The sequence below is a fragment of the Barbus barbus genome, assembly GCF_936440315.1.
Source record: "Barbus barbus genome assembly, chromosome: 3".
NCBI lineage: Eukaryota > Metazoa > Chordata > Actinopteri > Cypriniformes > Cyprinidae > Barbus > Barbus barbus.
Window position 1 is genome coordinate 28995185 of NC_136731.1, and position 13153 is coordinate 29008337.

The window sequence follows — 13153 nt, forward strand, 5'->3', positions numbered from 1 at the left end:
AATCTCATTAACGTCAGTGAGCCAATAAGCCTGCAGCACTAGGTGTGTTTGACTAGAAGTGACGCGGTGCTGACTGATCAGTGTTTGACCTCTGCGAGAGCAATGGTCGGGGGTCCAAGATGGCTGCCTAATCAGACGTGTTTGTACGAGCTCCTGCACCATATGTGCTTAGATAGTGCAAAAAGGACTTTTAATTAATTGTATACTGCCTGTATGTAATTTTGTTACTTCTTTGATTTGAAGATTACCTTTATATAGTGTCGCCATGGGGCGTAAACGCGGTCATTTGAGCAACTCTTCGGCTGATGCTAAGGTGGCTAGCGTTAATGCTAATGCATGCTCACCAGCCAGTAGCGGCCATGATTACGTTGTTTCTTGTGCAAGCGAGGAGGATGCGTTCTGTTTAGCTGAAGAAGAGTTCCCTGCATTGCCTATCACCCCGAGTAAATCACCGGTCATAAAGAAGAGAGCAAGTGACGACACTCGAGCTGATATCTCGTTGCAGCTATTAGGCATAACACAGCTGATCAACAGTCGCTCAGATGGAATAGAAAAAGATGTCGGACATGTCAGCTGAATTAAAGGCCGTTGTTGAGAAGGTTACTAGTCTTGAGCGGCGAATGGATGGTGTTGAACGACCTGTGGCTCAGTTGCAGCGGAGGATGGAGGATATGGATACATATTTGAGAAGACGTAATTTGAGGATATCCGGGATTCCTGAATCTGCGCGCGAAGATATTCGGCTTGAGGTGGTCAAAATCTGCCAAAATGTTCTTCCTAGTGCAAAGGACAAACTCTCAGATGTTACTGACGTGGTCCATCGTCTCGGGAAGATGCAACAAGGAGGCACGGATCGTCCCAGGGTGACCATTATGCAGTTCTCCGTTCGCTCTTACAGAGACGCTATCTGGAAGGCCGCGAAGAATTCTTCCTTTCTGAAAGAGAACGGTTTGCGATTTATGGAGGATTTTTCAGCCGGAGATTGTGAAAGGAGAAGGAAGCTGTGGCCTGAGGTCCAAAAACCACGTGCGGAGGGGAAGACGGCATACTTTGTTGGAGGCAGAGCTTTCATTCAAGGGCAGGGTGAAATCATCCTGTCTACTTAAAGTGCTTTCATCTTAATAACAGGCGTCGCTTGTTTTGACTTTGACTGATCTGTCAGGTGCACTTTGTAGACATTGATACGGGTTTGTTTTATACATTTAAGAAACTGCCAATATTTTTTCATTACAGTGTTCTTTTTGTAATTTTTGATATTTAATATGGTGCTGCTTTTTTCAGCATTTTTGACTTTGTGACCTACTTTCAAAGATCTAAGTTCATAGAACTTTCTTAAAGCAGGTTAATTGTGCCAGTTTTTGTGAATTTAAATGTCTTTTTCTGTTGTGTCTTTAAACGCCAGGGGTTTAAGAGATGTTGTTTTATTTTCTAGACAGTTTGGTTCTGATTTTGGTTTTTTTCAAGAGTCGCATTCTAATGATAAAGATGTTAATTTTTGGAAGTCGCAGTGGGGTAATGAGATATGGTTTTCTCATGGTTCAGAGCACTCTGCAGGCGTTTCCGGTTTAAAAAATAATTTTGCAGGTGATGTGTTGCACACGTACTGTAATGAGTATGGGCATTTTATTTTGTTACTTCTAAAATGTTATAATGTAAATCTTATTGTTGTTAATTATTATGGGTATAACTCTAGATCTGAGAATGAACAGCTATTATTTGTTTTGGAAGACAAGCTTACTTATTGGCAGTCAAAATTTCCAAATGCTTATTTAGTGATTGGTGGTGATTTTAACACTGTCCTAAATGAATCTCTTGATAGGTGGCCATCTGGTCGCCAATCAAACTCAAACGCAGCTTTGAAAGCTTTTATGCATAGATTAGAGCTTGTAGATATCTGGAGGGTTAAAAATCCAAATGACAGAGAATATACGTGGAGTAATAAAAATCCATCTAGACTTTCACAAATTGATTTTTGGTTAGTCTCTAGAAATTTGGATAAAGATCATATTTCTGTTGATATTTCTACAACGCCATTAACAGATCATAAGGCTGTCTGTATTAAATTTATGTTTTCTCCTGAAGCTAGATTTATCAAGGGCTCTTCTTATTGGAAAATGAATAGTTCGTTACTTAATCATAATGAGGTTAAGTCAGAGCTGGGAAGACTTATTGGCTTTTATTGGAGCAAAGCAAAACGAGAAAATTATTTTGGTTTAAACTGGGAATTGTTAAAAATATAAAATTGGGAAATACCTCAGAAAGTTTAGTGGTAATTTGGCTAAATTAAAACGTCTCGAAGAAGTTAATATTTTTAGTGAAATCTCTTCTATTACCAAGATCTTGCCTGAAAATTTGTCTGATAGTCAAAGAACTTATTTAGTTGATTTACAAATTAAGTTGGATGATATGTATAAATTAAGAGCAGATGGTGCTTTTATTAGATCAAGGCAAAGGTGGCTTGAACACGGAGAACAAATGTCCTCCTATTTTTTTAAGCTTGAGAAAAGCAGGGCTAAACACAATTCTATTTGTCTATTAAATATTGGAGGGGTTGTCTCAGAAAATCCTAAAGAAATTTCCCAATTTTGCTATAAGTTTCACTCTAATTTGTATAAATCTAAATTGAATCTAGCCGATTTGGACACTTTCAGGAAACATCTTGGTAATGTTAATACTATTAGTCATGATAAAATTTTATGCGACTTACCAATTTCTATCGATGAGGTTAAGGATTCAATTTCACAGTTAAAAATTAACAAGTCGCCTGGTAGTGATGGGATAACGGCTGAATTTTATAAGTTATATTCTGAGCTGTTATCTCCGTTCCTCCTGCAAGTGTATACAGAGAGTTTAAATTGCTCTGAGCTTTCTGTTCGTTTGTGTTCTGTCTTCAAAATATTTGAGTAATGTAAAGGTCTTGCATGTTTTTTAGTGTATTTTTAGTTTATGTAATTTTTTTATTTATTTATTATATATTTTTTCTTCTCTCTTTTAATTCCCTGGCTTTATATTGTCTGTTGTATTGTTCTGTATATGTTGTTTAAGGCATAATAAAAAATTTAAAAAAATCCGCGAGAGCAATTTGAAAGCGTACGGAGCAGTCTGCTCTCTATATCGCACAGTTTCGCTAACTTGACACAGACTGAAGCTCGCGTGACATTTCAGCGTCTGCTGTCTCACTAAATGAGGACACAAACACATGAACAACAGCTCTAGAACTGCTCTGAGAGTCACTTCATGAGCATTTTACCGTTTGATTTGAGTAAAACTGGCTCATATCATATACACACAGAACTGTAAAGGTATTCCCGGAAACCCGTCAAAATAAAAGTTCAGATTAACTTGGAAGACACTGCGGCAGAAATAAATTAATATTGTTCAGCAGACAGTACATACTGGTACTACTAGGCTACTATTAAAATTATTAAAACTCTTATTTTTTTAATTAATGATCACACAACATTTCTTCCATGTTTTAATTTTAATAGTAAAATTTTGTTTGCCAAAATAAATAAATAAAGTTTTATTTTCAATAATTTAAAACAAAAATGAAATTAATGTTTTATCCCTTCATTTGAAAACCAGATACAGAACACAGAATTTCTGAGGAAAAAGAAAACATTTCATAAGGCTGTTTTAAGAATAAATTTGACATACTACATCACAGAATTTAATAACAATAAACAAATAAAATAAAACATCCACTTATGAAAGTGGATAAAGATTAAATTTCTTGAAGTCTTTAACAACCTAGAATAAATGAATAGAAATGATGATTCTGTCTGAGCTATGCGTTTTAAAACGAGCACGCACTAGTGTAAACTGAAAACTATTTGAGCTTTATTAAAATTATTTGTACTGATTTATTGTGTTGGCTATATTTTGTTCCTTTGTGCAGTGGCTCAGGAGATGAGTCTTTGAGTCTGTATACATGTCAACAAGCTGAAAAAAATAAAACCAAAATTTTTTGAGATAATGTAATCTTGTTAAAACTGTTTTCATAAAATTGGTATCGAAAAAAGTATCGTTCAGGAACCGGTATCAAACTCAAGGTATCGGTATCGAACATTTTTGAACGATACCCAGCCCTAGACATAACTAACAATTATTTTGGTAATCAAGAAATCTACTGATTATTTTGACAATTGAGTAATCTGATCATTTTTAGTAATAAAAATAAAGTGAAAAACAGGCTTTAATATGACTATATTTATATATAAACTAACGATGAGGCAATCATAATTGGTTCAAATAAAGTATCAAATCCAAGTAATTACATGGTTTTATTGAACAAAACTATAATATGAATAAGCAACATTTTCAAGCGTTAAAAACATTTAAATCCATTTAACACAAGCAAACTCAGAGATACTTTTATTTTGAAATCGCGATATACAACAAATCGCATGTTTAGAAATATGTTGAGGTATTCTGCTGTGTTGGCATAGGTTTGTAAATGATTTACATTACAAATCTACACAGATAACACACACTGTTTTCCCAGATGAACGTTAAGCAACCCAAACTCCAGCACATGCAGAGGAAGAGTTTGTGGACTGAGCTGCTGAGATGGAAACAAAGCGCGTTAGATTTTATATGCGTTCCCAAATGAAACCCAAACGAACAGCACATGCAATAAAAGACCGAGCAATATAATGCAAGCACTATCAAAGGTTTTACCATGAACGCAACTTTATACTGATATCGCGAGATCTTGTGCGCTCCCAAAAGGAAATGGTAATTAACACACGCAGCATTGTTAATTTTGCGTGAAAATATATCAAGTAGTTTTCAAGTACCTTTTCATAAATATGGCTGTTCTCAAGGGTTTTCCAGGACTTAAATATCAAAAAATTTTAATTCAAGTACTTCAAGCACCTTGTACGAACCCTGTTTCTGTTTTTACTGATTACAAATTAATTCAGCCTGGGTAAGAAAAAAAATCTCAAAAAAACTAATTGTACTAGTATATCTGCTATTAAACCATCCAGAATGCTGCTATTTAAACACTATCTACACAATTCAAGCGCAAGGAAGAACTGTTGACAGAAGTCAGATTAAAGGTGCAACATAAGGTAGTGCTTGAGTCAATAAATAAAACCCTGATATACTGCCGAGACAGTGTAAGTGATTAATAATTTGAGAGACTGGCATTCTTCTATAAGTTTATGATTCCAGCTAAGCATCTGGCTCTTCAGAGCAGCGCAGTCAGTCGGCCAGGAAACCGTCAGCCTCGTGCTTCTTGGCACAAACTCCAGGAAACCACAACATAAATCTAAATCAATCGGAACAAGCTGAATGATCTCATGCGAGTACGCAAGTAGCTGACCCTGACCAGGACACCACAGGCTGTAAAAAGAAACGAACGAGCCCTCTTCCGAACAGGCCATAGGATGTGACTTAACGTCCCATGCATTTGATACAGTGGAGAATTGAAGTGCCCTAAACTCTTCTGTCCAGACTAATGTCTGATGTGAAATTCCTAGCTGCCATTCCAGGGCAGAACGGCTCTATAAATCCAGCCACGTTTGGCTCTTATCCTGTTCTGCCATTTAAACAATTGAAATCCCAAGCTTTTATGGAGCTGCTGATTCAAACGTCATTTACTGCAACCTTTGTAAACAGCAAGAGTGGTTAACGGTCTCCTAATTCAGCAGACCTTACTGTGTGACATCCTTAGACCAAACATTCTGTCATTAAACCCAACTATGTCCGTTCACTAAGATATCAGCCATACCTTTATAGAGGCTCTTATGTTAGGGTGTACAAGATGGTCGAGGTCTTCATGGACACGGTCAAGTAGCCATAGAAGGAACTCCTGGGCATCGTGTTGGGCATTTCCCCGGTACTGCATGGCACTCCTGGCCACAGCATTCTACCACAACACACACAGAGTATCAGTCAAGTTTTGAACAAGACATGAATGCTTCTAATCTACAGAAGTAAGATCAGATATGGAAAACTTCTATTCAGTGTTGACAGCTGTGCTTTTTAGCGATTTACTTTGATGTGGTTTCAACCATTTAAAGCCTACTGAATCATATTTGATACATGACTCACTAAGGACTCTAAATTATCAACATGATCAAACCTTGATGACTGATAATACTTCATAACTTTTCTTTAGCAAGAAAAAGGTCTTTTAGTAAAATTGTCAATATTTCAACCTTCGGGTTGTGTCTTTTTGCTGTGACATCTTTAATGATTTTTAGGAAGTTACTGTAAGAATGAACATTTAAGATTAACACAATCACAAAAAAAAAGATTAAGTAAATCGCAACATCTGCAACAAGTTTAGCTCAGTTTTTGCTCAGTTTTTCCCACCTGAGCATGAGCTTCATATTCTCACTATATCATACTATATGTGCCATATATATATACATATCATACTACTGTATGTTTTATTACATTTAAAAAAATCATATGCAAACTTTTTGTTAGATGCTGTCTGAAATTTCAATAAACCATTCTATTAAAAAAAAAAACAAAAAAAACAACAACAACCATTTATTTTCACATGTCAGGCTTTACAGGGTTAATATAACACTGAATAAAACTCATATATGCTGCTCCACCAGCAGTGGACAGAAATAATGCCTAGGGACCACTTGAATATATTAAAAGGGTTAACCAAAGGGATCCAAACAGGTTGTCCAAATTCTTTTAAAGCACTTTTCCATGAAAACTACCTATGGCTTGCTTATGGTTGTAAAGTGGGATAGGAGAAACTATTTGCATTTAAACCTTAAAGCAGACTAGCAACCAACAAAACGCCATTGCTAAAATAATCACTGTTTGTGAGTAGTTCGACATTTCCATGAATCACTTCTTTCGAAAAGTATGTTTCCAATAAGTTATTCAAAACTCAAAACTGCTAATTCTCCATTATATATCCGATTCTCAGTTCAATGAATCAGCAAGTCATTGACCCGCTCAAACCAATTCATTCCAACTCGTTAACACGTTTTGTGAAGCGGGGATGTTGAATTCCCACCATTCAATGTGAAGGTAGTCAGGTTTGGTAGTTTTCTTGAAAACAAAGATTTTGAATTTGTTATTAATTTCCTGTTATATTTGGGTAAGTTTTTTATTCATAAGTGGACATGGTTTAAATCTAAACCCAACTTTATCCAATGGTGTAATAAGGTGAAACGCATACAAATCTTTAAAATTTGTTAAGAACAAGAAAGCCCTTAAATTGACTTCTCTCTTGGATTTGTTTAATTTCATTTAAAAGTCCTTGTTGTTATATTTTGTTTTTGAAGCATCATTTTATTTTTATTTCTGGTTTAGTTTAGTTCACTGATTCTCAAAGTGTGTTAGTGGTACACAGAGGAACCACTGAATTAAATATAAGTTAATGTTAAAACACTTAGACCCGGTTTCGCAGAAAGGGCTTAAGCCCTATTCGCACGGGATTAGTATTACCTGGTGACCGCCAGTCATTTGTAATAATTGCGGAGGTTGTCTGTGATCTTAATCCCGTACGAATCGGCCATGAATCGGCCACGAATTCCCTCGCAAATGACCTACCATATTTCGCCGAACACCGAGGTCCTGTGATAATATTAGTCCTGTGCGAATCGGCATCTCTGTGTTTTGGCCAGCACTTGGCGGGTCGTATATAATTTAAGGTTTTTGTTTCCTGTGCGCCTTTTTTTGAGCTGCGATGGAGTGTTTGAGTGTTTGTGTTGTGCTGTCATATCGCTACACCATACAATTTGCAGAAAGAGAAAGCTAAAAAGGTTTGATTTGACAAATAAATCAAGCATAAAGCTTGAGATATTATTTTAACCTGGTGAAATGTAAATGACACGGGGCACAAAACTATTCGTTTTTTTTATCCATCAAATTTGACCATAGAACGGGACTCTCAAAGCCTTGACATCCGGGTGATAAATCAGTAATTTTGAGTAAAATCATAGGCTTCACTTATCCCGTGCGAATGCACCACACAAAATTCAGATGTGGGGGGGCAATTTCAAAATCACACATGGTCCCCAGATAATACTAATCCCGTGCGAATAGGGTTTTAGACTAAGACAGGATTAGGCTATAGTTCAATTAGGACATTTAAGTCATTTTTATAAACATGCTTAGAAAAAAAACATGGGGTGCATCTTGAGACAAAACAAAGTCACTGATATATTTTAAGATCAGTCAGTGCAAGTTTATTTTAGTTGAAACAGCTCAGACTCACATTTTAGTCTAAGACCAGGTTTAAGCCTTGTCTGTGATACCGAGGGTTAAAGTTCGCAAGGTGGCTAAGTGATGCCTGTGTTCATTTTTTTGATCAAGTACTGTACATTTTTTACTTTACCTTGTAAAGTACGTTTTTAAAATGCAAAGTACATTAATTTATTCAAGTTTTTTATTTACCTGTATGTAAGCACAATGCAGTGTTAATGTTCATACTGTATTTGCAATGTTTAAAGTAGCCAACAATAATAAATATTCTTATTAGGAATAAAAACCGCCTTGTATTTGAACTGTGCATAGCTGTAGCTGAATTATTAGGCTGCGCTACTACGTTACTGTCTTTTATTGTTGGTCATTATAGTGGTACTTGAAGAGCCAAATATTTTCTAAGGTGGTATTTGGTGTAAAAAGTTTGAGAACCACTGGTTTATTTTATTTTGAAGGTTTAATTTTTTTGTTCTGTTGGTTATGCTCAACAAAGGCTGAATAAAATTGGCTATATTCTGGAATGTGATTAAGTACCTAGTTTGGTTGTAAAGTTGATGCAAGAATCACCAGTCATCTCAAAAGAATCACCAAGACATAGCTAGAGGTGTCACAGAGACGAGTGTAATTTCTCAAGACTCATTTCGGTTAGCTAATCTTTCATTCGTGGTTACAGCAGGTAAAATGTGACCCTGGACCACAAAACCAGTCATAAGGAAAAAATATATCTTCATGGAACATGATCTTTACTTAATATCCTAATGATTTTTGGCATAAAAGAAAAATCTATAATTTTGACCATTGCTACAAATATATACCCGCGACTTAAGACTGGTTTTGTGCTCCAGGGTCACATATATTCCCAGGAGGTGTAACCACACTCCTCCATGTCAACTCACTTTAAAACGTATGTTTCCAATAAGTTACTAGTAAACTAGTAATTTCCCATTATATTTCTCGGCGAGTTATTAAACTGGTATATCCGACTATGGTTCGGTGAATCAGCGAAACCGATTCATTCCACCTCGTGAACGACTTTTGTGAAGCGGTTAAAGTGATTCACTGAAAAGATCCGACTCAAAAGAATCATCAAAACATCCCTGGAGAGGTCATACAATTTCTCAGGACTTATGTCGGTTAGATAATCTTTCATGCGTGTTTTAAGATACAGCAGATAGGTCAAATATTCCCAGGTGTGCTTCAACACAACTCACTTTGAATTCGCGGCTGTGCTGCGGCGTGTACTCAAAGGTCCACAGGGCTCGGACCAGCCCCGACAGCTGCTCGGTCACCTCTCCTCTGTCCTGGCCACCCTTCCTCTTCACGACCCCGTTGGTCTTGGGCTTCTCGTCGTCCGGCTGGTCTCCTCGGTACTGCTCCAGCGCCAGATACTCGGCGAACAGCTCCGTGTTGCTCAGGCACTGCAGAATAGCGTTCATGAAGCACGTATTGCCGTGGTTCTTCAAACCGGCCACTCCGGGGATTTTGTCCCTGCCAAGAAACCCCCCGCAGTCGCTGTCATCCGACGCGACGGATCCCTTGCCCTCTTTCTTGAAGGCTGTGAACCCCCCATCGTCCTTGTCGCCCTCGGGCGCGTGCAGCTCCGATCCGAAATGAGAGAGCGTGGAGAGGGTCTTTAGGACTCTGCTCATGAAACTCCCCACGGAGCGCACCGAGCCCCGGCGAAAGAGCTTCTTGCTGAAGCCGGACTTCTTCTCTTTTCCCGAAGCTTTGCTGGACATGTTTGGAGCGTTTAGGGCATCCCCTCTCTTGCCGGCGAGAATCTAGCTACAGTTGCAAAAGCACTGTGCAAACGCTGGCTGCTTATTTAGAGCATAAAATCCACTCGAGATCAGGCATGTTACTTCGCAAAGTCACGGAGAGCTAGCTAGCCGGAGGCAGTGCCTCCATTATCCAAGTGTTTGCTTCAGTGACACAATCCGAAATTGCCTTGAGAAAATGCATTGTGAGACGCGCACGCCTGCCACTTTTTTCAGCTATTAAAACCGGTCAAGTTGGCAGTAGCCCGGCTATTAACTCGCTGCGCCTCTATAACACACTCTATTATTCGCTCACTGGATGCACCTTCTAGTAAAAACAACCCGTAGGGTTTGCATGCTCTCTATAATCCAGTGAAGTGATTTTTTTACTTGCTAACACTGGCTAGCTAGGCCTGCCCTTGCTAACCGTTTGCCATGCCAATGAGATGACGGGCAAAAGTGAATTTCTACAAGAGATCATCGTGTCTAGCACCAGCATCAAAGTCAAACGCTCTTGACAGCCACGCGTGATGATCAAACGCTGTAGGCATGCAGATCACTGTCATAATACGGGACAGTGGTTAGCTTGCGCTGCTAGTGCGCTAGCCGCTTCTTCATGCATAATTGAGAGATGCACTGCAACTCCACCCAGACGCTCCGCTCCGCTCCGACCGCTAAATATTATTCATTCGCGCTCAGCCGAGATGCTTCGGCTTGTTTGTCTATTTTATATCCAACAGTCGCCGCGACCGCTATCCAGCGCGAGACCGTCGCTACAGCAGCAGATGCGCGCGAACCAGCGAGAGATCGGCGTGCATCATAGATCTCAAAACGTCTTCTCCTGGTGTCCGGTGGATTCCGATAGTGATAATAGTGGCGGTGGGCCGTCGCGTCCGCGAGCGCTTTAGTCACTAAAATCACGGACACTGCAGGGCGGCGGTGCTCCCGTGACGTCACAGCCCCGCAGCGGTTTCTGCTCGCTACTGTCCTGGTGATCATGGATTCGGGGTGTCCTCCTCAACCTTTAGGGAGTCGTAGTGTAGTATGACTGTGACATAACTAAAGGCTATTTTTTTTTTAAATGCCACAACTTGTCATCCATTCTGAGGAGGGCAATCAATCAAGGCGAGACACTGCAGGTGAATAGGGTAAAAAAAAAACTAATAGTTATCACCTTACTTAGGCTACCCAGTTGTGCCTAGATGCATTACATTCATAATTGCAAACATTATTTGTATTACAAGTTTTCTAAAATGTTAGGTTTAAATATGCAAATGAGTCATTTTTTTAATGAAATATGCGCTGATTTTCACACATTTCTAGTACAAAATCTAAACACTGGATGAAGTCAGTTTCAAAATTCTTGTTTTGACACTATATTGCCAAAAGTATTGTGTCACCCCCTTCTAATGAACAGGTTACTACTTTAGTAATTTCTATGAGTACAAATCTTAATGTTTAAGCATATAATGATATTCTAGGGAATTGTGTGCTTCTAATATTTATAGCAACAGTTTGGACAGGACCCTTTTCTACTCTAAGATGACAGTGCCTCTGTGTATAAGGCACGGTTCAAAAATACATGATTGATTCAGTCAGTGTGGAAGAACTTGACTGGTCTGCAGAAAGCCAAGATTCGAGATTCAAGATTTGTATTTGTCACATACACAATTATACAGGGTATAACCAGCAGTGAAATGTAAGTCAGGTCCGCTCCAAGGACAGTGCAATTATAAAGTATACAGATATTAAGAAAAAAGAAAAGTAGAAAAAATAAGAGAATAAAATAAAATAAAAGATAAAAAATATAAATATAAATGTGCAGGTCAGTACAGGTCAGTATGTTGTTGACTTAAATAGTAATAAGAGGAATGTGCAAAACGTTTTCCAGGGTATTTAAATAGCAGCAATATGAGGTAGAGAAAAATTATGAATAGCTATTGACATGGTGATATTTACATGTGATGTTATGACACAGAGTTAGAGTTTAGGAGCCTGATGGCCTGGGGGAAGAAGCTCCTCCTAAGTCTCTCAGTTTTTGCCATCAGGCTACGGAAGCGCTTACCAGATGGAAGCAAAGTGAATAGTCGGTTACCAGGGTGATTAGAGTCCTTGATGATTTTGACAGCTCTACTTTTGCAGCATTTGAGGTAGATGTCCTGCAGAGAGGGGAGAGCAGACCCTGAGATGCGCTCAGCTAAGCTCACAACTCTCTGTAGTGCTTTGCAGTCCTGATTGGATGGCATCCCCTCTCTTGCCGGCGAGAATCTAGCTACAGTTGCAAAAGCACTGTGTAAACGCTGGCTGCTTATTTAGAGCATAAAATCCACTCGAGATCAGGCATGTTACTTCGCAAAGTCACGGAGAGCTAGCTAGCCGGAGGCAGTGCCTCCATTATCCAAGTGTTTGCTTCAGTGACACAATCCGAAATTGCCTTGAGAAAATGCATTGTGAGACGCGCACGCCTGCCACTTTTTTCAGCTATTAAAACCGGTCAAGTTGGCAGTAGCCCGGCTATTAACTCGCTGCGCCTCTATAACACACTCTATTATTCGCTCACTGGATGCACCTTCTAGTAAAAACAACCCGTAGGGTTTGCATGCTGTCTATAATCCAGTGAAGTGATTTTTTTACTTGCTAACACTGGCTAGCTAGGCCTGCCCTTGCTAACCGTTTGCCATGCCAATGAGATGACTGGCAAAAGTGAATTTCTACCAGAGATCATCGTGTCTAGCACCAGCATCAAAGTCAAACTGCAGAGAGGGGAGAGCAGACCCTGAGATGCGCTCAGCTAAGCTCACAACTCTCTGTAGTGCTTTGCAGTCCTGATTGGAGCTGTTTCCATACCACACTGAGATGCACTGTGTCAATACACTTTCTATGGTCCCTGAATAGAAAGTTTTCAGGATTGCTGGTGAGACCCTGAATTTCCTCAGCTGTTGCAGATGGTACAGTCTTTGCCTGGCTTTCTTAACCTGTGTTTGGATGTGTGTAGTCCAAGTCAGGTTCTCGGAGATGTTTACACCGAGGTACTTGAAGTTACTCATCCTCTCCACAGGGGTCCCACTGATCATAAGAGGAGTGTAGGGCCGCTGCTGTCTCTTCCTAAAGTCCATGATCAGCTCTTTAGTTTTGCTCACATTCAGAGAGAGACAGTTGTCCTGGCACCATGATGTGAGACTCTCTACCTCATCCAAGTATGCGGTCTC

The 13153-nt window shown here is 39.1% G+C and overlaps 1 protein-coding gene across 1 annotated transcript in view; it reads right to left on the bottom strand.

Moving 5' to 3' along the window:
• Positions 1-10872, bottom strand: part of LOC306848574 (ubiquitin carboxyl-terminal hydrolase 31-like) — a 29987-nt gene extending 19115 nt beyond the window's left edge. Inside the window, exons 1-2 of the mRNA XM_079383213.1 lie at positions 9399-10872; positions 5738-5875 (exon numbers count right to left, since the gene is read on the bottom strand). Of these exons, the coding sequence (XP_079239339.1) occupies positions 5738-5875; positions 9399-9926 (666 nt within the window). The 5' untranslated portion in view covers positions 9927-10872. The remainder of the gene's footprint in view (positions 1-5737; positions 5876-9398) is intronic.
• Positions 10873-13153: the final 2281 nt, after the last annotated feature.